Consider the following 27,925-nt stretch of genomic DNA (forward strand, 5'->3'; position numbering starts at 1 on the left):
CATAGATGAAACTGCATTAACGGGTTGGTGGGCTGAGACTTCACAGAGGAGATCTTTCTGCCTGTCTATGTCACTCCCTCCACCTGGAGCACAGCACCATGCCCTCTGCTTCACACACCATTACCCAGTGTGCCAGGAAGAACACATGAGCTACAAGGCACTTGCATCTGGCAGAGGAAAGTATCACATGTAACTCCATGACACAAGATACGCCGATGTCTGAAGGATTCCCTGAAACTGCAGGGGTGGTCAAGACAGAGGTAACCTGCACTGAGTCTCTCATCGAATGCTTTTGACATATCTGGTAACACATCTCAAACACCTTATAAACTTATATTTCTTTATTTTTAATATCATTAGCCTTTTCCACATCTTACTCTCCCAGAGCAACAGATTCTTTCATTACTGTCTCATCTGGGATTCAGCAACACTGATATGGAAGAAATGCTCAGAAGTTTTACCTTGTGGTGGTGGTTAGATTCTATGACCTCCACCACATCCCAGTGTCAATTAAGAAAGACAAATGGAACAACCATGGGAATTTAAAGGGAGACTAAATCCACAAAAAGTTAAGCATTCCTATACAATTAAATGCTTAACTCTAACAACTTTAAATAAAAAATAACAAACAATTCCAGTACGTTTCCACCTTAGCCTCTTGGTGATGTTCACGTTTGAGGAGAAGAGCTAGTATTCCTCGTTAGGAATTTGATAACTCTCCTTTTTGACTATAATGAGTCTGTAGCGAACTCCAGACATGTTTGTTAGTTGGATCTGACAGATGGTGAAACCTATCAAACTCATCAAGTAAAATTGCCTTGAGTATGTTAGAGCTCCAGAGCTCTGTGCCTACAGCTGGAGGCCCTGGGTCAGTCTTGAAAGATAGCTAAAAGGGACAAACTATAATTTTTGCTGGTGTTATATGGAACTTTCTGTGGACATTTCCCCTCCTGCAGCTGTAACTTGACTTTACTCCTCCTCACAAACATTATCCTTGTGTGGTCTCAAGCCACATGGTTGGCAGTTCGGAGCTCAAGCAGTCATGAGGCTCTGCCATCCTAACTTCCTTCTCCTCAGAACATGAACTCTGTTCAACCCTTGATTTCTAGAATACAGTCAGATATCTAGAGGGACATGGGAAATGGTGGTGAAAGGGAATATGGTGGTGACTAAAACATTTACCCTTCCACCTTGGGAACCACATGTTCCAAGAATTTCCATTTCCTCTTCTTCTCTCTCTCTTTGGCCCACCCAAAAGGCCCTTTCAAAAAGGCTACAGCAGTCATTGAGAGGACTATCAGACTGCCTGTGAACCAAGGAGGTAGAGGAACTACCCACATCGTTCTCTCCTCTCCACACATGGGTGAGGACAATGGGGACCTGTACCCTTGTCTTGATTACTATGGAGAAACATACACACGCATTTGGGTCAAAACAGACCTGGCAGCTGTCACCTCTCTCCACTGTATGCAGGGTCCTGTTTATTAATCAAACTCATGCTTCAGCCTTCCCCCTCTTTCCCAAGCTGCACAGACAAGATGTCTTGTCTCAGCTGCAGTTCTCTTCCTCTATCCTGCAGTCATTAAGGGCTGCTTCTCTGACACCCCAAACGGGGAAAGAAGTACCATTAACAAAGTCACAAATTACTGTGCAACTCTCTCTAGGGCTGTGAAACCACTTAAGTACTTTGGATGTCCAACTTCATTCAAATTCCTTGTTCAGAGAAAATAGATGGACTTATGCTGCTTTGAACATTTTAGCTCAATGACTTCAAAGCAGAAGGCTAGACAAGCTGAAGAAATCTTTCACATGTTAAAACAAGTTAGCTGATTCATTTTGATATACATCAGTAATCATTTAATTAAACTCTCCTGAATGTCTTAGATCTGTTGTATGCAAAATTATAGGCTTAACAGGAATCCATTGCATTTGGCAGGACTGCAAGAGTATACTTTTAACATAGGCTGCCCTCAAGCATTAAGAGCAGCATAGTAACTGCTATACCCTTAGAGAGCTCTGCTGTAGTTGCAGAGTGTCACTAACCTTTACTTATGCAAAGTAGAAAAATAAATTTGGAATTCTGTATGATCTTTCTCTCTGTGCCTTACACTCAGAAGAAGCATTCAGAAGTTAGGAATTTTAGATCATTCTAAAAGATTAGATTTCTCATGTTATGAGCTCACACATCAGGTCATGCATAAAAAGCATCATGGCATTATTTCATATTTAGCTTCCTATATTTGGGCTCTGTGCCCCCCCCCCCTTGAGAACTCTTGCATCCTGCAGAGTATGTTAGGTCACACAGTTCAAGGCTGGAGACATGTCCATTGTGGCCCAATGCAAAGAAAAGGTCCGTGTCACAGGCCTTGAAGATAGAAGAAAATTAAAGACTTTTTTCTCTGTGTCTCAGGTTTAAATTTAATTGAAATTTAATCTAATTCCTGCTCCAGGATCAGAATGGACTCTAGAGAAGATCTTCAGTTGCTCAAAATGCAGAAGAAACTTCTCATCTGAAGCTTTATCTAGTCTATGACTTTTAAAAATTATTATTATTCTCGCACAAATATGCACGATAATAGCACAACTGCATGAGACTAAGTGGAAAGTATTTAAAGGGCATCTGGCTTTGTTTTTTTTCTTTTCTTCTCCACACTCATTGGGGGGAAAAATGGTGCATGGAAAGGAGACTTTATAATCCTCCCCATAGCCACCCCAAAATAGCTGTCTTTGCATGACTTCCCATCTGCATATTACATATGCTTGCTAGACATATATGGCTTCTCACTGGCTTTGGCCAGAAGACAATGCTGCATGAAGCAGCTTGTGCTTTGGCTCTGCACCACATATTCACAGTCCCACACTTCATCAGTGGGCTTTGGCGAGCAGATTTCACTTTGTCTCCATTTCTGACATCACACAGCACTGACAAATTAAACACACACATGTTTATCTGAAGATAGAAAAGAAAACGCTCCTTTCTGATCACCCATTTCCATTCAAGGGATTAGTCCATAGAAGACACTGGCAAAGACACTGTTTCAGTTGGAGGTGTTCAGCATACCTTCAGGTTACCTCCAAACCTTTGATGCTAAATCACTTTAGGTTAAAAAAAACCCACTTAGGATACCTTTAACTGCAGGACATGATATATTAATAAAAGTATTTAGTGCTTAATACAATGAGTTGCAATGAAACATGGAAAATGTAAACCAGTCTGTAATAAGAGACCATGCCCACACCTACTTTAATGAAATTTCAACTCCAGATTCTTATTTTTATCACTAGGAGCTCAGAAGTTTTAAATCGTTCCCATAATAATTCTCCTGTGTTCTTTAGCAAGACTCAAAATATTTTACTCATAATTGTGCACAGTCTTTAATCTCTCTGGCTTTCCTCAGAACAAGGAAATGGTAAGATCTAGCCTAGACAACTGGTTTTAATTTAAGCTAATTGTTTGTATTTCAAAGAGAAATCCATGTCTCTGGCCAGCTTTGTGATTTCACACGGCCAGAAAGGAAGACAGCTGAAATGGTGTTGCTCCTACAAACCCTCAGTGTAACTACCCAAATTAGTACTGTAAATTCAATACACATTTAGGCTAAGAAGAACTGCAATTATTCTTACCACCATTTACGGCCTTCTGGGCTAACACTCCCTCTGATACCAGGCCAATAGACCAACAGTTGTTCAATGGTTTCCATGATAACATCCTCATTAGGGCCCAGATTTTGATACAATTAATCAAACATCATCTAATTCCATGAACAGTCATCCCATTAACTCCAGCTCTCTGAACAAGCATCTATTTAGTGCAAGTCTGTTAGATTTGGCACTGAATTAGAACAGACTAAATAGAGATGAATTTTCAAATTCAGATGGAAAATATCATGTCTAAGCACAGTCCTACAATATGCTAAGTATCACATGTATCCTTTGTTGAGAGCACCCAATACTTTATATGAGAAAGGCTGTACCTTCCAGAATCAGTATGAGGTAGACAGTGGAATTAGAAATTTAGCATAATAATACATCCTGAACCCTAAGGCTTCTTTCTACCAATGGATGAAAATGTTACAATACATCAGACAAAACAAAGGATCCAGTTTTATGCAACATTCACTTTCCAGTAACTTCTGTTAGCAGTTTATAAAATTCTCCGCCTTTTGTGGATAAGCGGTTCCACAATCCCATTGGTGCTATGTAACTCCAGTCAAGTCCAGTATTGGAAACTATCCCTTGTTCTTACAGAAACTGTTTCTACTATATAGACAGAACCATCTTGGTTCCTCAGCTCTATCTTAAAAATAAAGTCTTTCTCAATGGCTCAAGTTTCTGTGAGGACACTGGAGAACAATTTATCCTTCACTATACCACGATGTGGTACCACGTCTTCCTAACAGCGCAACTGCTCTTCCTTATCCAAAGAGAAGAAACCACGCTTCTTGTGTGTCAGTATAACATTCTTATACCCTATATCTATACCCATCAAACTATGACTCCTTCTGGGCCCTAGAAATCTTTTTATGACTCCAGTTCATTGAAAATTTCTGACCAAATAGGCAAAAACAGAAAAAAATAAAAATAGAGAAGAAGAATCTTTAGTTAGCTATTATTGTGATCTCCATCTGGCATTAAATTTGATCAATATAATCAAAAGCAACAAAAACCTATGCAATGGGCCAAGGGTGCTCAGCAAATAGACAGTTATCTCTTCACAGAAGAGACAGGACTTTCCTGCTACATAAATAGATACCTTAAGGATGAATTTTCTTATGTGATCAGTGTTGACTTAATTCTGTTCCCTGGAAGTCAATGGTAAAACTGTAACTGAGTTAAAAGGAATTCTCCTATCTTCTCTGATTCCGCTTATTACCGCAGCAGGGCGTCATCTAGTAGTGTAACAAACATGCAACCATCACTTATCATATGCTTCTTTTTTTCTCTTACAACATATCCAGCAGGAAAAACATGTACAATATGTATCCCAGTGTAAGACAGGGCATTTTGTTTTCTTAATTTGGGAAAACATATTCTTGTGTATTTTTATAAATGTACATACTCATAATCATTTCGATAAGACAAGGTCAAGCACATTTTGCATTTGGAAAGGATGTTAATGAATCATCCTTGTTTCTTTGTGCATCTTTGTTTCCTGCAGAATTTTATTCTGAACTTTTACCCGTCTCTGTGAATTTTCTGTTACGTGATGGGGTTTATTATTGTGATGCAAACCTTCACTAGATCAAAGAGGTGAAATTGTCAATCATAGTCTTCAAGCCAGCCCTTTAAGCACTTTATAAAATATCCTAGTCCAAGCTACAGAGCACCTTTAAGAAAAAGGCTAAAACTCTACACTTGATTTAATCCATATTCCACAGGAAGCCACTGTGCAATAAAGAAGGTAAAAATAATGTGCTTATTGTAACTGAAAGTGATACACCAAACCTCCTCAGTATTCTGTGCTAACTTACATTTGCGAGACGCTGAGGGTTTCATAGTCAGGCAGATCACATTACCACAGCCCAGCTCATAGGCACAAAGACACGAATATGTGAAAACACATCATCACCTTCTACTGTGAGACAGAGATATATAGCCATCCAGAGAAGAAAGGCAGCTCATACGTCTTGGTAAAGGAAATTTAGTAACAACAAAGAATTACTTGATGCTCATGAGGAACTGAAAACCTGTGTGTATGCACCTTCACTAAAGAAGACTGAGCAATAGCTGCAGCCTCTTTGTGAGACTCTCATGGCCTGGTTCCGGGCTGTTCTGAGTACAGAACATTAGCCTCAATAAAACAGGCTTCAGTTTTGACTATTCTTTTCAAATTCAGTCAGAAAATTTGAAACTGCTGGCATTCAGAATGCATCCAGAATGAGCTTCTCAGGATTAGTTAGATTTATCTGCACTTAAAAGGGTGGGAAGAGTCTTTGAACCAGGCACTGACTTGTCATTCAGAAAGATACAAATGGCTCACAACCTCATTTGGCAAGCTAGGAAAGATCAAAATTGAATTTACAAGCCTTGATTCAAGATTTCATTCAGAATTCAATTCCATCAAGGATTTATGGGGGATCAACATCATAAATTCCAGGTGTTCGGATGTGCTGTTTACCAGTGGACATACGTAAAGCACAAGTAGGCTTAACACAGTGCTGAGCATTAGTGAAATTCTATCCCTTAATTTTCAGAGTTCCTAAGCTTGTTCCTAAGCTTCTCAGAGTCTTTGCAAGATCTACATTGCTTGTTTTTGATAACTCTCTAATATGAACATAACCTGGGACAGATTCTCAGCTAGTAAAGGTAAGAGAAGAATATTTATTGATTTTAGTGACCGAAGTCTCTAGAAGTCATCATCAGAAGAAGAAACCTTTTGATGATCTAACTTAGCTCTACCCTAACATAGAATACAAACAAACAATGAGCACCTAAATGTTGCAATTGACTGCTATGAATACACATGCATACACACAGGCAGGCTTGCTCAGAGCCGTAGCTGATTGATTGCTTCACTGATGTCAGAAGCACTATACTAAATGCGTATCAGGCAAGGATCTGCCCCTTAAGATCTATGCTTACGAACTGTAAGTATTTTTTAGAAAGTAATAACTGAACTGGTATGGAATAAAAACCTGTCAAGCAGAGTACAGACTCAGATCACTGCAGTAAATGGAATACATGCTTTGGTCTCGGCTACAAAGTATCTCTTTTCCCAGAGTGATGTTCCCACGTACATAACCACGTACAAAGCCAAAAGAAAAAAAAGACTACAGGACAGGAAAAGATATTTTTATGTTTATATTTAAGGATTTAAGTGGTCACAGCAATGTCTAAGCATATAGATATCTAGTATCTGGAATACATCTATAAGCCTACTGGAAGGATATGGGTAAATTCGCTTCTAGAAGAGAGATTAGAAAAAATGAGTACAGCATCACACCAGTAATGGGGAGATTTGTGCATACTAGCTCCCTAACCACAGAAAAAATTGCAGTGCTTTTGTATTTACCATCCAACTCTTTCCTGAATGGATACTGATGCTGAATCTAACTCTTTAACGGTGCATGGGGTACCAAAGCACAACATGATCCACAGCTCATAGACACCATGTGACAGAATCACAACCACTCTTCTGCATTGTATTAGCAGCTTTTGCAAAGACTGCAGCTATACTATGGAATCACAAAGCATCTTATTAAAGAAGATGCGGATTTCTCATTGGAAAGTTTGTACTTCTTTGTTCGTTTTTGTTGTTCGTAAGAGGCCCTTTTCTTAAAAAGATTTTATTAAACTTGGATTGCAATTAAATCCAATTAATTCTGTCTAATTGTAAGTGTTGAATGTGTAAAACCTTAAACGTAAGCTTCATGAACTATAATTTAGTTAGTACGTGTATTATATTCACCTTTACATACATATACATAGTTTCACAAATATTGAATGTATTTCTTTGAAAATACTTTCATAACATTCTAACTATAAGAAGCCATTTCAACAGCAAGCTTTTTGTGAGAACTACTGTCACTAACTGTTGCAGCTTTAAATCTGCCTGTTCTTTGTAAGCAGTACCCCTTCACATTCACCATTAATTAAGGCCTGCTAGACCAGAACTATAGGTTCACTTCATTCAGCAGCTCTCTTCAGATTCAAAGCAGCTGAAATATATTTTACACAGAACTTATTTCACTAGCTTTCCACATTAGATTCTCTAGCCGTTTTAGATTTTGCAGTGCAGACTAAGTACGGGTCTATCTTACCTTCCATGTGTTCCACATAGCAATATACATCATAAGTTTCATTAGGAAAACGGCGTCCATATGTTCTGACTCCTTTCTTCCCCATTTTATCTCCAAAGCAGCCAATTCTTGGATGTCTAATTGGATATCTGAAATGCAGGATGATCACTTCTGTTATTATAGTACGTCAATATTTCAAGTCTGAGTAGGCTAAGCATATTAATTTTGGAAAACATCATGTAGAGGCCTTTTAAACGTCTCACCTAACAGTCTGGTCAGACAACCAGCCAGCATCGCATTGTTCAAATCCATCTTCGTAGGCTGCTTTCAGTTGTTCGGGGCTTGCTATGACAGCACCATTGTCCAGGCAAGTCTGCTGAGCTTGTGTAAAATTCAAAGTATACCTGCTGGTTGCAGCGCGATAATGAAACACAACACCTTGAAAAGATAACAAATGTACATTACTGATGCATCTTGCATCATTTTTGCAATCCTCATTATATTGTAACTTTACATAGATACTGTTACAATGCTGAAAACAGACTAATACAATAAAAATAGTAAAAGGCTTCGAGATAGTCTGTCATATAAATGATGTCTCCCTCTAGTGGCTGCTACCAGTAACCATGTAACGTTACAGTAGTCGTACTTGGATAAATTATTTTCACTGTACACACGCAAAAAAGCAATTAAACCATATAAGCATTTTAATAGTTGTATTACAGCAAATTACAATCAAAAGGGAGAAGGACTGATTAAATGTATCGGCTACATCACATAGTCACTTGGATTCCTTCCATCCAAAGCGCTGTTCAGCTAACTGGACAGTAAGCGGGGTGTTTATGCTAATAGTGCGGCCTGCCATATTGGCTTAATAAATAAGTCTGCATGACACATCCAGTTGCAAGTCAAACTGTGTGACCAGACAAGGCTAAGCACTTCTAGTCCTTGGAAAATGTGGGAATAAAAAACACACTTTCTGAAGCAGCCAGCTGCAGTAGCTGCACATGCAAGTGCCAACAGTGAATCAGGATCCCTTCAGTGCATGAGGTCTGCTAGCCGCAGTGAGACAAACGGCCAAGGGGGACACCAAAAAGTTTTTGCTTTTGATGCAGAGTAGATAATCAGAGATAACCTGACATCTATCTGTTCTTCTCCATTCAAGGCTTACTACAAACATAACATTTACAAATGTATGGCTGTTGGTCAGCTTTTCATAACCATGTTGTCCTATACACACTACAAATGACACAGACTAAACAAAGCTTGCTTTGTACCTGGTGCCTTTCTGGTTCTGGAAAGAATCTAGACTTATCTGAAAGTTACTTGAACATACCAGAAGTTTGGAGAGAGAGAGAGGGGCAGAGTTAAGGTGGTTTTGGCAAAGACAAAGGAACCGCATGTCTAGGAACCACATTCTGTTTTCTGTGCATAACTCCCACTGAATTCAACAGCTGCACACACACAGTTAAAACAAACCATAAACAGTACCAACACGGATGTGGCAGAAATCAGATATTCCTTTTGGCAAGATCACTTCCCTCCCTATTGTCAATGTCTTTTGCAGTCTGGCGTCAAAAGGATGTCTCCTGACGATCTTTGAACAATAACATACAACCTCACTTATTTCACTCAAAAATCTGCAAAAACAGCAACAACACTATAAATTATCTACTGCACTGAATGGTTACAAAGCTAGGAATATGGGTAACTTTGTAAAATGCCGTTTCAGGAAGTTCCAATCTACTTAAAAATTTATCTCACAGACAATTTCAGTGAATTTTGCCATTTTTTCAAAGGTCTGGATATGACCAATAAGCAGAAAATACATTTTTCTCTTCTTGTCATGTTTTGCTAAGAAAGATTCCCAAATGAGAAAAGAATATGTTGTGTGAAACCTACACACACACCATTAGGTCAATCCTCAATCATCAAACCCTGATCCCATCAAAAGTACTGGCAGAGAAATAGGAAATAGAAGAGGAAACTTGGGGGAATTCCCATATTTCATTATTTAATATGGATCCGCACATCAGCCACAGTCACTTATTAGGACCCTATAGAACAATAGTGTCCCACAAACCGCAATTTCAGAACCACTGACCAAATCCATAATGCAAAATGCTTCTTTAGAGTACATTTCAGGCAGCATCAAATGGACCCAAGCAGTGTTTGGCAAAGGTAACAAGTGAAGAATACATCCTGAAACACTATGGCTATGTTCCCATTAATAAATTAAACATTCCAGGTACCTGGAAGTCAATCATCAAAACTGTTAAACTATTAGATTAGTTCACTGCATTATTTGGCCCAGGCCCCTTAAAACCCTTCCAAACAATTTCTGGGAAAACTTCAGGAGCAAGCAAAGACCAGAGACAATTTCCCATGGGCAGTGTTCAAGGGGCCCATCCTCTTTTGGAAGGCAAAAGAGTCTAGCAGCATGGACGAGGGCCATACCCTTCCAGCTGGCTTCAGTGCTACACAACAGTCTCAAGCACATTTCCTTATTAATATAAAAAAAAGTTGTGTAAAAACGTATATATAGAGACATACAAAATATATATGTATATAAAAATAATTTGGTTTTGTGTATCTTAAAATACACAGTCCCTTATCACACTTCCATCACAGAGCCCTACCTTACGATACAAAAAGGGTTAAGCAGCAGCAACTGATTACTTTGTGAATATAACAGCTTAAAACAACAAAAATAAGATTTAGAGGTTTTTGGTTTTTTTTTTTAACAAAGCTATATTATGCATTAAAATATTTGTTTGAATATATTAGGTATTTAGTATAACAGATATTTAATAACATCAGTTGACACTATGAGCAGTTACCTGTTGGTATAAATCAGCGTAGCTCCATTCAGCTGTACAGCAGAAAATAAAAACGTGAGTTTAAGTGACCTGCTTGGTGTTCTAGGCCCAGAAATAAAAAATGGACAAGCGGATAAAACATTTATCCTGAATATTAAGGACAAACCTATAAGAATATATGCAAGATGGGCACCTGGCTTTACTGCTTTTTATTGCGAAGAGTAGATACTAACATTTAAATTTTCCTTTGCTGGTAGTATTGGTGTTTCAGTAGTATAGAATATTTGACTCTGACTCTGTAACTGCGAGTCCAGCCAGAAACTGGTAAGTTATGCAAAGCACTTTGCTCATTTGGTTTGCTGTTCTATTCTTAATTTAAATGTATTTTAAATGAAATTAGATTCATTGCCTGTAATAAACTTTTTTTTTCTTTGTGCAAGGTTGCTAGACTGATGCAACTTGATTTCATTCGGGATCAAAAGCATTGCTGCTCAGTACAACCACAAAAAGGTTTATTAATTTAGCAGGAGATGGCAACATATTTCTCTGAACTCATTTTTAGAGCTTCATATTGCTTATACATGTAAATGCAACCAACTATCTTTCAACTCTCCTTTCTTCCGTTTTTGAAGCAATCACCACTTTTCTCAACTGGCATATATTGGTAATCGCCATGATGTCTGAATAAGACAAACTAAAGAACTGTATCAAGGCTGGTATCACTGCCAATTTAAAGTAGCTTTTGCAGTGCTGAGAAAAAGCCTTTGGTCATTTGTAATTCCTGGAAAGGAACTTCGAGAATGCTTTGTTCTCCTCACCCTGATCCGAAAGGTAAACTTCACCTATTCTTAGAGTTTAAGGCTCTTCCATTTTCAGTGAGGAGCTAATGGACATAAAAGAGCCTCCAAGATGAATGGGAAGGAGGAGGTCAGTATGCATAAGCCTGTGCAACAGCTGCAATAATTAGAAGACCCCCTGGGGCTAAGGAGATTAAAGTGCAGGACTTTCATTGTTTCAGTTAGACAGAGAGAGGGGCAAAATTCATTGTCCAAGTTTTTGCACTTTAAAACATTTGTAAAGGATTTTTTTTCCCCTTTGTCTATTTGCTTTCTGAAGGAAAAGGCAAGAAAGAAGTTGTCCTAGGAACAAATAAAGCAACTGGAAAACAGACCATGGCAGTATAACACTGTCACTGAACATCTGGCAAACAAAATTAGTATAATTACAGGAAGGAGCAGCAGTGACTGTAAGAAAGAGCACTCACAGGAACATAATCTGAGGTATCCAAAATTCACTCTCTGACAGAATTCTGCCTGAGCAAGAATGTCTTTTAGTCAATTATCTGTGTGTTACACTAATGAGAGAAAATGTAAAGTTATTTCACTTTTTACAAGCTAAGACATACATGCATAACAGACTGGTTCTGTGGTTTCACATCTTTGGGTTGCAGCATTGCTTTTTCACTCGCCAAGGTTTCATGCTGCAAAACCCAGTAGAATTGCTAGACAAGGGCTCCCATAAGACTGTTCTTACTTTACTGTGGCTAATAAATTACCACTCACTTTCACTAGTGAAATATTGCTGCAACATACACTCCTGGAGTTGCATAAAGCCTGAATCTGGCAATTTATCTCATCCAGCAAAGGGTATCTAATTGGCCTTTTTAAACAGCCAGTCAAGAGAAAAGACTAAGATTACAATGGCAGAGGCTGTTACTCTGTTGATTTTTAGGTTCAAATGATAGCCTTGGTGGGATAGACTCCTCAAATATCCCCCCATCTTACTCCCACAGTTAATCAAGTTCCTCATAAATTTGGTGATCCTCCCTGTTTTTAGTGCAGAAAACAATTTACATCATAAATACACACCAAAATAGAGGCTATAGGGCAGAACACTCTGAAAGGAAGGAATATCGCAGCATTTTCAGCTTCCTGCAGGAATAATGCATTTGTGTTCCTCATTTGAGGTTTTGCACCCATCCTCTGACGCCTGTTGTGGGCTTTGGCAACCTGAGGAGAACAGGCTGCGTTACATCAGCAGGAGCTCCACTGCCAAACGCCTCCGGGAACTTCGCAGTGTGCAGAGAAAGTGCAGACCAACCGCTTTGCTCCCATGCACGCATGAGGGCTTCCTGCTCTCCAGAGGCAGAAATGGCTTGTACTAACTCTCACTTTGCTCCTCTGTGCAGAGTCTTTGGGTACAGCTGCACAGAATAACACCGCCGCATGCGGGGGTACACAAGCTGCTTTGAACAAGCTGGTCCGCAGAAGAAAAGCAGTTAATGGTGAGCTCTGCCTGTATTTTTCACAGGGGTGGTTTGCCAGAGTGGAGGACTTTGCTACATCTGTACTATTTCTGAACACCCAGCCTAGATCCCCTGCCTCATTATCTCTGCACAGCAACATACCAGGCCACAGGTACAAGTGCTCAGGGACGCTAAGGCAGTGCTAATAAATTTAAAAACCATACTGCACCCAGCAACCGCTCTCATGCCACGAGGCCAATGCAGCTCACAGAGCTCTTCGCTTGCAAGTCCTCCAGGCTGGCACGAAACACCTCCAGCCTGCGCTGTAGCAGCCATTTTGCCAGTCCCTGCACGAGGGGGATAGCAGCTTTCTTGGGGCATTTTTACTTGCCTGCTTCTGAGGTGCACTGCGCATAAACCCAGGGTCTTTCTGACCCAGAAATAATCCGCCTCTCCTTCCCTTTCATAGCAGTTAGCCATTGTGCTCTTTCCTTCTCAGCTGTGGAAGCTGGAGCCTCCTTAGATGAGTAATTCAAGACAGGAAAACACAAGTTTAAAGATGTAGCAGCCTTTTTTAATTTAGTTAGCAAGGAAGAACGGAAGTTCAACACCAAGAAGTGATAAGGGTTTAAGACAGATAATTCTAAAAGATTAAATAAAAATCATCTCTTCAAATGCCATACTTAAGAGATAATAGAGAGAATAAATCAATTAGGTTGTCAACATACAATCTCTCAGGGCTAGGAGCACAATTGAGTGGCACCGTTCCCACATTGGAAACAATTTCCATTTATTATCATTATAATGCCTGTAAGAAAGAAGAGTTTGCATAAAACTGAAAATGTGAATAACTGCCTAAATCTGCTTCTCTAATTGCTGCTTATTCCCATTACCTAGGTCAGTGTTTCCAGCCTAGGATATTCCTTACTGGCTTTCTCTTTTTTTACTTAATTTCTAAAAAGTCTCTCAGACTTGCAGCAAATTCAAACAAAAAGTAACAGAACAAGACCCATGAAAGCAGCAGTCTCCCAAAAAAACAGTAAGAATGGTATAGCACTATGGCTAAAAAATACTCGCTCATAAGATGCAAAAAGGCAAGAAAGCTGCAGGTATCCCACCCACCACTTTGATCCTTTTACATCTGCACACTTTTCCAAGGAGGTTATCCAAAACTCAGCTCAAAAAAGTGTTTTATTCAAATTTTTCTTTTTGATTACACTTGGTCATACATGTTATTTTTCATTGCCCAGCACCACAGCAGAACACAAAAAGACAAGCTCATTAAATGTTCAGTTATGTCCCAGAATGAAGAGTACTGTTACTTTGCACTTGTAGGTCAGCTTTTTGCCAAGGTGTCTTAAAACTATTTTATAAAAGTCAACTTTACTATATCCGCACAGAGAGAATAAACAGGGACATAGAGAGATGTAGCAATACTTATTTAAAAACCTTTGTGGAGTCAACTCACCCAAGTTTGCTTGCCTAACAATTAGAAGGCTAAGCTAAACTAGACTAAGTCGCTGTAATCAATAGAGAGGGATAAGGACTGCCAGAGAGTTTCTTTCAAAGAGGAGCTGCCTGTGGCAACAGCTTACATGTTTGGCTTAGAGTAGACACTCAACTCTTAACAGTTGAAGTTAAAATAAATACCACTCTGATCTCAGGTTTTCTGATTTCAGATCTGGAGTCACAAGTCATAAGGTCAATGCTGTGAAATCACATTTGCTGAACTATTAGCAGGCAGCCAAATACCCAGGGATGATCTTCAGATGGCATTACCTGCTGGTAGCCCTTGTATCCATATGTCTCTACTGACAGATGAAAAGCCACATCCCTGCAAAAAACGCTTGACATGGGAAGGAAGAGGCAGCTGAGAGGCTTCTAATAGTGGCAGCTAACGAGAAGGGAGAGCCATCTCTCTTAAGGCTCTGGGGGCTTGACATTTTCAGATAACAGTGGGAAGGAAATGATTAAAAACGAAGGAAAAATAACTCCAAGCATTCAAAAATTAGGAGGCCAAGGCTTCCTACCACAAGATGGTTTGGACTGTGGATTTAATAATACTTATAACAGGAGAGATCCTGAAGAAAAACTTAAAACACTATGGAAAGATAAAATTACAAGAGCTGACAAAGGAAGGGTAGTTCCTGAGAAAAAGATAAGATTTCAAACAGAGCAAAGTGTAGAGAAGACAGATAAGACAACACTTCGGAAGGAAAAATAAATATGAATGACAGGTTTTGCATATGTCACTTTTTGTAAGAAGCCCAAGCATATAATACCATAAGACTGTTAGCTCTACTTTGAACATAAAATTTTACTGCCTGAGAAGTCAATGTAGTTATAATTGCAGCCAGGGCGTATGGAAAGTATTGCCTACAATTAGTTACAGGAAAGGAGGTGTCCAGTGTGGTGAAACTGCCCTTCTGCAGCAGACTACAGACAGACCTGTCGGCACCAGCTCATCCCCTGCCTCAGGGACAATTCTGCCGTTCCGGTTAACTAGCAGGGACATCTGGCCACCCTGAAACTTCCTGTGAGCACTGAAATTAAGCGTTGCACTCTTCTCTGCTACGCTTTCACTAGCTGTAAAATGAAAATAGTAACACGCACGGTAGGTACAGTTCAATCTAACTTCCCTGATTTGCAATGAACTGTACAAAGCGCCTGATAACTGTTAGCTGTCGCTAATGGGCGCCTTCCCACTCGATTTGGGGATTAACAAAGGCATATAACACAGAGTGCACAACATGGCTACTTGCAATACCAAAGGGACTAGATTAAGTGACCCAGGGTGTCCTTCTAGTCCTACATTGCTGACTTCCCTCAGATCAGATCCTCAGGACAGTGCACAAGACCGAGTGAGTCCAGCCTCACATCAGCTCAGCCACAATCAGTGTGTATGTAAATACTCTTATACTCCTGGTATTCAGACATAGCCGTAAGCGGGAGCAGGTTAAACAAAGTTAAAACCAAACTAACTCGCACCTATCACAGGTTAATAATGCACACAGGCAAGCACTGCTCAGGTGATACAAGATGACAGTATCTTGATGATGTATGTGAGCTCTTTACGAATATAATTAATATAAGCAGCTACTGATCATCTGAATACTAGGCATAAATTGTATACATAACCAAAGCAAAGAAAGAAGCTCAGAATTATAGCAAAGTTTCCAAACTCTCATCAAAGAGGAGCTGACTGCTCTTTAAACAGATTTTATCTGTCAAAAAAGACTTAGCAGATATATGCAATATAGAGAGAAAGATAACAACAATGCTTAAACTTTTGTCTCCCTGTGAGTAATAACTAAACAAGGACTCCAGCTGTGGATACTAAAAATTTACATGCGTCCAAAAGCAAATGCCTGAAAAATCCATGCAGGACCATGTAACAAAGACACCATTTCTGTCTCAGGAAGTCCATGGGCTATAAGGCTCTGACAGTAAGAGAATATAGAGGAGAAAAACAGTTACATTTGCCCTTCCCCATCAGCTCTCTCTCCCTTCATTGGAATACGATACTGGAGTAGATAGCCTTTTCATCTGAAATAGTACAGACATTTTCTAGGGTTTGAGTTTGTTTTAAGCCTAATTAGTGAGCAGCATAAATTATGCAACAAATGATTATATTAAATGACTGTAGAATAGGAAATGTACTATTTTCGACTCAGACCCCACCTAAATAATCATATGGTAACGTAGGATTTGATGCTGTTGCATCCCGAGTCAAAACATTGGAGAAGAGATTCTTAGCAGTTAAAGAAGGTGGCTTTGTACATACATCCCATTTAATGGTAAAGCTAGTACTATCCTGTTGCTTAATAACATACAAATCAGACTTTTCTGAACTTTAGAAGTTTATTTTACATCTAAAAATTGCCAATTTACTGGACATTCATGTACAAAATTTGCAACTGTTTGTGATACCTACACAGACAAATTAGGTGCATCTTTTTGTAGGTAGTCTTAGTCTCTTGAGGTTTAGAAAAAAAATCAGGCCTTACACATTTTACTATTTATTTTCCATGTCTAATACGACTGTTCACTTTGTAAGGCTTAACTTGGAAAAAATGATATTCTACAGAGAAAATTCTTCTTTCTTTGAAATCACATTTTACACAGCAAGTTCCATCACTAGTAAGACATGCATCTGATTCACACTTGGATTAGTAGGGGTTTTTTACTCCTAATAAACCTAGATGAAACTCCAGAAATAGTAGCTAGTTATTTTTTTTTTATTCAGGTTAGCTCTGTCAGTAATCTGTTAACTTACTTGTACAGGTTCATTTGAAAAAAAGGACAGCTGTCTAAGCCTGCCTAACTGGCTTCGTTGATGCTGGAGTATGTTTTTTGTTTGAAAGTCCTAATTTGAGGGAATGTCCAAACAAATGGAAAATCTAGAAATATACAGCACTCAAGTCTTGCACTGTTTTAAAAAAAAACAATCAAACTAACAAACAAAACCCAGAAAGTTAGCATAATAATAAAAGGAATAATTTCACCTACTTCAGAATGCAGATTTATGCTGGATAAGCTTTGGCCTAGTCCATTTGACCATTTCTAACAAATTTATTAAATCTGACTCAATTCTCAACACGTGTAACTGTGCTAGCACTTAAAGAATAGCAGCAAATAACGGTTGCAGTGACTTTGACCATGTTGGGCAAACATCCTTTCTTCAAAAGGAACCCAAAGTGCTTTACAAAATCTTATCCCTCATTATCTGAAAGTTATCACATGCACTCTGTGCAAGGAAGAAGCATGCTGTTTTCAGAAATATCAGTAACATTTTTCTACATCTGAGTTGCCCTCACGCAGGGAATTTTGCAAACAATTCCCATCTTAAATGAAAGGATTCTGCTTTACTTTAGGGTCAGGACCACAGTCAAGTTACTGCAGCATCAGCTGAGCCGCAATAACCACTTTTTCTACACATTTTAATCCACTGCAGCGGTGAAGTAAAATATGCCCATTCAGATCTCAAAGAAAGTGTGCTACAAGAACGCATTTTACTTTTCATTTGTGATGAGCTTAAAGTTTGCACATGCTCAGCTACTGCACTTCAGCTAACACTTGGTACTTGTCATACTGGAGTATCTGATGTATACAGATACTGATGTATCTGATTTCTTGTACTAGCAAAACTGGTAAGTAATACTCTTACCAGTACTTCCTAGGGCTCCCACACATGTACCCGTATCAGCTCCACTTAGCTTAGAAGAGCTGACCAAAACACAGTGCTGAACGATGTTAATTGCCAGCTGTGAAGTTAACACCTTCAGTAGGAAAAGATTCTCCAGTATTGTGGTAATGACTGTCAATGAAGAATGTACACAGGGTAGGTGCACAAGATCATATTTCTCCTTAGGCAGCTGTTATCACTTTAGGCTGCAGATTCAAAAAGAACTCAATGAAAACTAATTTAGATTTGAGACTAACTTCTTTTTTATTCTTTTAAATAAAAGCTGAAATCACAGAGAATCCAGAAATCTGTAATGAAACGAGGGCAGAAATATCGAGGGGCAACAACATTCATATGAAAACTTTATGAGTCTGACAAATGATGTTGTTCACTTAATAAAGAAAATTAAAAAAATGAGTGCACAACTGAGAATTTAACAATGTTATTTGCCATTCAGGTCAAGATCTAGCCTTTTTCCTTCCCCAAATTTTGACATTAGAGCAATCGTGAGAAACAGCAGTTGCAGAAAGCAGTGTGCTAAACTCTTTTAATTAAAAAAAAAACAAATCTGAATTGTGTATCTCATACAGCGTTTTGCAGCAGCACTAACTACACATGCTGAGGTATTGGCATAAATCATCAGATATTTTATTGCAGTAAATGTCCGCTGCTCCAGGATATAGATATGCAGTCAAGGGAGCACTTTAAAAGGAATAAGGAATGCTAGGTACATTAGTTACTGAAAAGTAATGTTCATACCAGGATTTCTTCTGCTTTTACCAATAGGAGTAAACAGCCTATGAAGTTATATAGACATTAATAGTTACACTGATTTATTGTATTTCCAGATTAAGACCACACCTCCAAAATCTTTCATTGAATCAGTGCCAAAAGCCTGCTAAAGTTATGTTAAGCATATTGGAAGAACAATGCAGTATTAAGCTTATGAAAAAACTTAGCCAAAGCCATGTCTTCCAGAAGCCGATATTAATGTTTTTTTTGGGACTCAGTCATTGGAATAAATACTCATGAAACTTCCAAAAGACACCTAAATGCAAAGGAGCCTAAGGCAAAGAGTCCAGGCTAATGTTCATGCAAGCTAGTACATCCACACAGCACAACATTCTCCTAAGCACACAGAAAAATTGAGCCCAAATTTTGCATTAACATGGCACTGTGCCTGGCCTAATATGTTCTGCTTTTCAGCACAATTTATTAGTTCAGGCTCAGTGCCACAGTGACAGGGCTATACAGCACTGGGCTCTGCAGCAGTCTCTACCCTTTACTCACCGTGCTGTAGAAGCATGCTCTCAGGAGCAAAACACCTATAGATCAGGCACTCTTTTGTCACTTCCACACTCTTGAAAGTCAGTTACACACTCTTGAAGGTCCTGTCTGTTATATTCCTTTACATGCACACTTTTTCCCCTCAAAGTTTTGGATGCTATTTCCTTTTAGTATTAGGAAGCCAACTCTTAGCCTTGGATCTTCCGTGTCAGAGAACATTAGCAATATCTCCCTACTTGTTTTCCTGCAATTTTCTGCCAGATAGATTCCCCCTAACTATCCAACTTTTATTATTGGGTTAAAAGAAATTCTTCCTTTGTGTTTGATGTTCCTATCACAGAAAGAGCGGTCCTCAGTTTAGTTTGCATTATTTTTTGCATGTCCAGTGGCAAGATAGGCCAACTAGAGCTCCCGTGGCTAGGCAGTTGCTTCTTTTCATCCTACATTATTAATTAAAAAGAAACTGCTTCTGCCTGCCAAGTCTGTCTTCCTGTAAAGCCACTTGTAAAGACATTTTCAGACACATATATTATTATACTATGTACCACGGCTCAAAAGGGTTGGTTTTGGAAAACTTTAGAGATTTCTCCAAAAAGATTGTAAAAGCAGGAGCTCATCTTGCAAAGGATATGAAACTAATCGAAGCATCAAACTACTTCAGGAACAAACAAATAACATTTCTGAGGACCAGAAGTAGCCTCCAAAAAGGTAAAAAGGAGAAATGGGGAAACTACAGACTGGAAAAGATTCTTAAGAATAAACAAAAGAAAATAAGAGAATTGGAAGACTCAACAGTTAGGGAAGAACAGTTTGCTAAAGACGCTCCTTTAAATGTTTCTAGTTATATGGCAATTACTAGCTTTTACTGTTTTGACTGGAATCACTACTGACAGCAAATAATATAAACAAATCCTTACCATCAACAGCCAATGACACAATGCCTTGTGTGTCTTCAACTCCATACATAACATCACAGCGGTACACCCCTGCATCACTTGCACGCAGCTTAGAGAAAGTCAGCGAAGCATCACCAGTCTCCTCTGAATGGGTTGGAACAGCCACTCTGTCTTTGTAGTTTTGGCCTATTTTGATGTTCCCATTCTGGGCCACCAGGACTGTGGTTTCTTTTGCATCCTTTCCATTTTTATCCAGTTCAACCTTTGACCATTTGATTCGAAGATATTCAGCTGCATAGCTGGAGGCTATAGTGGGTGTGGTTGAGAAGAAGCATGGCAGGACTGAAGTTCCAGAGAGGGATCCCTTTATCAGGGCTTTTTTTTCTGCTTTAACTAGAAGAAAGGTGGGGGAGAGGGGAGAAAGGAGAAATCACATTAGTGGATCAGCAAAAGAGGAAAAAGATGAATCGCATTGTTATTTAAGGATTCCCCCAGTCATTGAAGACCTGAATCTCTTGATTCTTAGCTGGTTCATACCTGGACTGAACAGTATATCCTTAAAAAGGATGTGCTCCCACATCCTGGGCCCTTAATTAAGCCCAAAGGCTCTAGTCTTGCCTCCAACTCTTTCCTGTCTGGGCAAATTAATTCACTGCTCTGTGACTTATTCTCTCCGTTTCTTATAGCCACAAAGTTATTGACCTCTTTTGCAAACTGTTTTGAAATTTTCAGCTGACAGTCAAACTGTAAGAGTTATGTTTTGTTGCTTCAGAGGCGTCAAACCACTTTCAGTGAAAGATGGGGAGTTACCTCACATTTAGTGTTGGCCAAGAGCGGGCACATAGGGGAGCTACTGCAGAGTCGCTGACACGCTGTACGCTCACATTCTGCCTTACCTCACAGTAGCTAGTTTAGGCATTCACGTCCTAAGAGTAAAATGTAGCCTATAACTTTGCATAGATTACGTCCCCTACTCCATTATTCTATCAAGGGTTAAGTCTTTTTATTGCGTATGTACTGAAACAAAAGTCTTTCCAGTCAGATTCTAAGTAGTCATTCTTTTAAAATTATTTCCTTGCAGCCACAGGGCCTTTAAACACATTGCAGAAATCAAACATTTTAGGATGTTAAAGCAAAGAAGGAAGTGAAGTGCACAGAAAGTCCCTACTTGACTCAAACTTGACGTGATAGGATCTTTATCATTTTTATGACATCTCCAGCTGCAAACACTTTACAGAGAAATGCTTCCATCTGACATTATCCTAAGGGGAAAGCTGACTACTGTTCATCGAACCTCCCCACAGCAAATGTCTGAAAAGAGGATTTCTGTTAGATACTATTATATGCCGGCTTTTATCTTCATATAAATATGGTACAATAACATATTTACATATACATACATACATATATATACACACACATACATCTATATATATCTTTCCTCTTCCACTGTCCTGCTCTCAAACATTTTTGAAAGGCTGAAAATGCTGATTATTAATTTGAAGCGAGCTAGGATTCATTAAGTTTAGGAATACAACATCTTTAAACAAATACTAGCCACAAACAGTCATGCATGAAGTAAGAGACAACACCACATGAGTATTATCTAGCCACTTATCTATCATCAGAAATATCATCTCTGCATATACAGTAGAGATTTTGAAAGAAAAGAATGAGGAAGAAAAATAGAAAAAAAAGAAAATTTACTCATTAAGTTGATTATTTTTTTATCAGAGATAGATACCTTTATACAGCATGAAATATTATCTTCAAAGGATTCAATAGAAGAATAATCAGCTTGCTATCCAAACATTTTAATAGCAGAGAAAACTGCTAACTAGAAAAATAAAAAAAAAAAAATTGGCCTGACCAGTGAGGAGCCAGAATTTGGAACAGAAGTGCTCAGGTTATTTCCATTCATGTCTAACTCAGATCTAGCGAGAACCTATTTGTAAAACAGGAGAGAGAAAACCAGGCCCAGTACAAGAACTGAGGACTAGAGAATTCTGAAGGCTTGAAGACAAGCCAGCAGAGGTTTCCAAAGACGAGCTGGAAAGTTTTGATTGCATATACATTTCTTAAAAAAAAAAAGTAGTGGACACCACTCGCAAGGAAATACAACTCGACTCCCTAGAGCCAACCGATTGCAATAAACTAGGAAGGACTGGCTTTATCAGTGGGAAAACAAAATTGGCTCTTATATCACCTTTAACTTCTTGCAACTTTAGTGAATAACAGTGGAGTAGAACTAAAGAAGGAATGAAGACCCAATCCTATCGGTTGCGATGGAATTACTGCCAAATTGCACAGGTGGGAGATTAAAATCAGTCTCAAAATATTTAGCATTCATTATGATCTCTTGTCATTTAGATACATAACAGGAACTTCTTAAATGAAAAATGACCTACTTATAATTATCCTGACTGACAGAATTTTAATAAATTTTAGAGATCTGTTTCTGGTTGCAAGTGATCTGGAATATCAGTACTGAACCCTGAGGAAATTTCCTCTCTTTAAAATTTGTGTCTTCACATTCAGTAGACTGAAAGCTTTCGGCAGCAAACACAAATCATCATGATATGCAGACGAGATTTATCATAAATTGGGCTATATTCCAGAATAGGGAAGACCATGTCGCTACAAATATATCTGTTTAACTGTAGAAAGTATTATAAAGCACTTCATAAAAGCACTCTTTGTTTTGACTTGCAGATGGACAACAGTAGAAGAGAGGAGTAGAAGAGAGGAGGAAAAAAAAATACATGATTGCAACCGAAGCACTGGATTAAGTTCTGTTCCAAAAAAGCAAGACTTCCTGCAGCAATCCAAGCTAGTTAGTCAAGCAGAATTTATTAGCCAATGCGGAAAGCATCCATCTCTTCTATTAATCCATATAACCCTTTAGTTCCTTCTGCATTTTACCTTAGGCTCACACTCCATATTACGCCTCTTTTTCAGCTACGATTTGTGGTAAAGTATAAATTATTCTTTATAAGGTATGTGGCCAGCAAAATATAAACAAGCCATTAAGCAAGAAAACATTTTGTAATTCTTTGTAAATTCAAACACAACCTGAGAAGGGAAAGTATTTGCCAATTTACTATGATGGAAATTCCCTACTATTGAACATTCTTTTATCCTGTCTCTTCACCTAGCCATATAGGACCTAAAATACTAGTAACATCATGCACTCTTAAAAAAGGCGGGGGGGGGGAGGGGGCAGGGGGAGGGACCGTTTTGAAGTGACTAAACTAGCTGGTGATGAATATAAGCATTTTTTCTGTTGCTGACAAATACACGTAACTCTTAAGCACAGCTAATTCATTAAGGAAAACACACAGACAATAAGGAAAGAAAATACACAGTTAAGTCCAAATCACCTGGACACCTGCTGCTTATCCCAGCAAAGTCAATGAGAGCTTTGTCTGAGAGACACTGCAGGGCTGGGCCCAGAGCAGCACAATACAGTCAAATTAGGGCAGATTCATTAGATATTGTGCCTCAGCAGTTATTTTTTTGTGTCTTTCTAAATTTAAATATTAAATATCTCAGACATCAGAATGAGTAATGAGAGAAGGCAGAATGAAAACTTTTCCCATGTGACATCTTGATGGAAAACAAGACCGTCATGTCTCAGTTACTGGGTAGGGCTGGGTTACTGGGGAGGACTTCCATACAACTTGTTCCATTCTTATCTTCCCCAAACCTAAAGCTAAGGTCAAGCATTTGTATCAGTTTATTAGGGGAGTGATGGCACGTGGGACTGAGGGAAGACTGAAGGGATGTGACACACGCCAACACTGTACGCACAAAGGCTGGGTAGGCTCCAGCCTCAGCCAAGAGCCATGGGCCTTTCACCATCATATGGCCCAACATCCTAGAGGCATTCCTTACCAGATGACCCAGTCAAATGCTGTAATAGGTTTGGGCTGTGTTATTAAGTAAAGGGACAGACTTAAAGGCAGGTAGCTCAGGGAGCTATAAATCTGCACCTAGGTCTCTTGGAGTTCTTTGACAAGGTTTTCCTTTTTCTGCCTTGTGTGAAGATATTTTGCTTTACTGAAGGTAGAGAGAAAAAACAAATAAAAACAAATAAAAACACAACAGTTTGCCTTTTCTCTTTTTGTTTTTTGTTAGCAAAACTGCTTTATGTTCTCCCAGTCTACCATTTGGGTTGTAAAGTCAGCTCATCTTAGCAATGACATATGGCTTGATATCTTTCTTTTGAAGTTGGACACAAGCAATAAACGTACTTCTTGCTCTACTTCTTGCTCAAAAACAAAGTCTCTTTCCCTAGAATTCTATGTGTGTATATATACACATACACTATATATATACACACTATATACACATGTATGTTTGTACTGTACTGTAAAAATTACAAACCTCTTAAAATAGAAATCTAAAGAAAAAAGGGACAGAAGTCTGCAGTGTTACAGTACACTAATCATAACCACAACACCAGTAGGTCAGTAACGGACAAAAAGTCTGAATCCAAAAGAAAAGAATGCCCTACCTGAAATGACACTGTTTAGGAGAGCAATTTTGCTATATAATTAATTTTAACTGAACAGAATGCTGTTACTGAATAAACAGAAAAAAACATAAATTTAAGGAGTAAAAGATTTTATTTTTTAAGTCAAACATGTGAGATAAGAAAATTTAAATCTCCTTTTGAGTTCATCAACAGTCTACCTACATATATGATATAGAGACCTACCTGTCAGCAGCCACAGAGAGTATCAATGAACTTGTGTGTTCTGTGAATCTGACTACTAACACTGAACTTGAAAAGTCAGTTCATTAACCCTAAATCTTTCAATGAGAATATTAAAAACAACTAAAATGAATGCATTGCTTGCACAAACTTGTACAGAACTTTGATGGTGGAGATAACAGACTGACACCCAAAAAAAAACCCTCACTGCACTCTTTACCAGGCGATTTGTCTGAGCAAGCAGAGTAACTGAAGAAGGTATAAAATAATGTAGAATAAATTACTTTCAAACTCTGCAAGTAAATCACAGGAAGCCAGGCAAATGTCAATCCCAGCTGCAGAACTCAATGTAACATGTATAACAGATACACACACATGCAAACATCATATGCACGCACACATGTATTTTATGTCACACATGCAACAAATAGATAAACTGGTGTGTATTTTTATATATATACACACACCTTAGAAATATATCATACACCACAATTTAGGGGAATTCTATTCTTTTCCGGATTACAAGGCTTTCATGAAAGCACACTCACTGATAACATGACAAATAGTTGCTTAAAACGGGTAAGGTAAATGCCAATATTTAGCACAATTGCCAGGTCCAGCTTGTAAACTACAATATACTACCATCGGCTAGTTAAAAGTGAGCAAATGTCAAGCTAGCAATAGGTGTAAACCTTGTTCATTAACTTCTGACATTAATCCTTCATGTGTACCAGAGCAAACAGTGCAGGTCCTGCAAAGGGGCGCTCCTGTGACCCCAGAGGCTTATACTCTATTTCCTGCTGCCCTTCTGACAAATATATCTTCTGGGAATGTAAAGTCTTAAAGAAACCACACAAGAGCTTTCTCAATTTGCTTTCAGGGGAAAAATACTTAATGTTGCTGCATAAAATCTGAGTGCATCATGCAAATATGTTAGGTATTTATGATTGTGACCATTCTCAAAGATGAGTGGAAGCAAAGACAGGAATAATAACTAATGGTGAATGCATAAAATGTTGCATGCTTATAACTTTCTGTGTTCTAAATTTTGTTATGACTATTATTAGACTCTTGGATTCCAGGATTTACTTTTTTTTTTTTAAGGAAAACTAGACTGAAATATCCAAATAAAGCCTTTTGGGGAACTTGGCAGAGAAAAGGAGTTGCTTGGGAAGATGTTATGGTAAGCAGTTGAATAAACTAAGCATCTAGAATAATGCCAAAATTAAACCTTAGACTGAATGACACATGATTAGAGACCAGTGCAGTGGCAGACAGGAAGATAGGTTAGTACCCAAATACTACAGATGCTTAGAAAGTTTTAAGCATAGCATTTCAGCCAGAAGAAAATGCCAGCTCACCAAAGCTCAACTTTTTTTTAAATATGTGTCAATTTTGAGAAATTTCCCATATGACTCTTGAAAGACAGATTTAAAATTTTCAAAATGATTTTGCCTGAAAGCTTTTGAAAGGAAATACTGCTATGCATCATATTCAAGTGACTATTTAAATAAAATGTGTGGAGTGACCCAATCCATTTCGGGAAGGGAAATGCGGGAATTTGTATTCCATGAAAGATTTCCAAGTTTCAGTTTTGCATTCCAATTCAGGATTTAAAAAGAAAAAAAGTTGAAGCTTCAGAAATTCCTTTCTAACTCTTCTAGATGCAAAGACAGGGATTTTTTTTTTTACTAAAGAAACCAGATGTATTGAAAAAGTGTGCCAGTGATCTTGTAATACCCATGTTCAAAAGCAGTAATACACGAACTAGCTGGCATTTCTCAGAATAAAAGGATATGAATCAACCCTATAGAATCTTCATCTTTTTAAAAACATTTTGCGATCTTTGTTCTCTTCACCATGGTCATGCTTTGAATACGTTTAAGAATCTCTGACAAAAATATAGCCCCTAACTTTGAAAATAAAAGCCACAATGTTCACAGTGTATTTCTAGAAGCAGAAGGCTCTTCCTACATTCCTTCTCAAAGGTTCAGGCAAATAAGGACTAGTCAGAACCTGGACTATTATTTTTGAGAACCTCTAACCAGGATGTTCATATAGAACTTGCCTATGTGCTAAAAATTCTGTTCTGGAGAGCACATGAGCCATATTAGAGCTGATGAAAGACAAGAGTAAATCAGGGGATATCTAAAGGTGTCAACTCATATTCTGTTACTACAAGGCTCAGTCCCACTTTTCCCTGCTTCCAGTGGTATGTTCCCAATCCCCTAATTCTGCCAGCACTAGCACTTGTACAAAGCAGTGAATCAGATCAAAGATGTGATCCGGCTAAAAACTAACCTTTAAAAAAAATGTAATATATTGTCTTTCAGACAATAGATTTACCAGATCCACTTGACTCTATGGATACCCACATAAACACTAGCATCATTACAAGGGAAAGCATGAAAACTAGCACTAGGGGCTGGAGAAGGGACAGTATTATCCTGCCTAGTGGAAAAATGTATGCGAGATTGCAGTGTCCATGGAGCTATACCCTAAGTAAACATGAGATTTTAAATAGGTCATAACAGAAAGGTCAAGTTTAAATTTCTTTTCAGATTCCTTTTTCTTGCTTATTCCATCCTCCTGCACACCTCCATCCCAAAGTTGCTTTTCAGGTAAAATCTTATCTTTCTACCTTTCCTCATGTGAATGACATGTAACTATTTACTCCATTTTGAAGATGATTAATTATGGTTAATAGCTTTTCATTTTAACCTCATTTTACTATACCTTAAAATAGACATTTCTACCTTAAAGAAAGCTATAATTCATTAAGTAAAAAATTTAAAAGTTCACCACATAGACATTGCAAGTCCGAGACCTCTTCTCATAAACGCTTACCTAGAATTTTATTCTAGAATATCTAGAATTACCTAGACTGCTTCATATGAACAGTATAGTAAATTGACATTTAATAACCAGATCAGTCTTAGCCCTCCATGAATAAAAGAACAGATGCTCAGATTTTGTCCCTGGCCCTCTTCCTGAAGTTTTGAGTCTGTTGTCTCTGAGGACAACTGCAGCCTTCCTG

General features: G+C 38.4%; 1 protein-coding gene across 3 annotated transcripts in view; it reads right to left on the bottom strand.

The window, feature by feature from the left end:
* LOC104146479 (versican core protein) overlaps positions 1–27,925 on the bottom strand; it is a 116,073-nt gene that overhangs the window by 76,859 nt on the left and 11,289 nt on the right. For all 3 annotated transcript variants that reach the window (XM_068924648.1, XM_068924647.1, XM_068924645.1), the window contains exons 3-5: positions 20,193–20,564; positions 8,003–8,177; positions 7,761–7,888 (exon numbers count right to left, since the gene is read on the bottom strand). In XM_068924648.1, coding sequence (XP_068780749.1) covers positions 7,761–7,888; positions 8,003–8,177; positions 20,193–20,564 — 675 coding nt within the window. The remainder of the gene's footprint in view (positions 1–7,760; positions 7,889–8,002; positions 8,178–20,192; positions 20,565–27,925) is intronic.

This window comes from Struthio camelus, chromosome W, assembly GCF_040807025.1.
Source record: "Struthio camelus isolate bStrCam1 chromosome W, bStrCam1.hap1, whole genome shotgun sequence".
In the NCBI taxonomy this organism is placed as follows: Eukaryota; Metazoa; Chordata; class Aves; order Struthioniformes; family Struthionidae; genus Struthio; species Struthio camelus.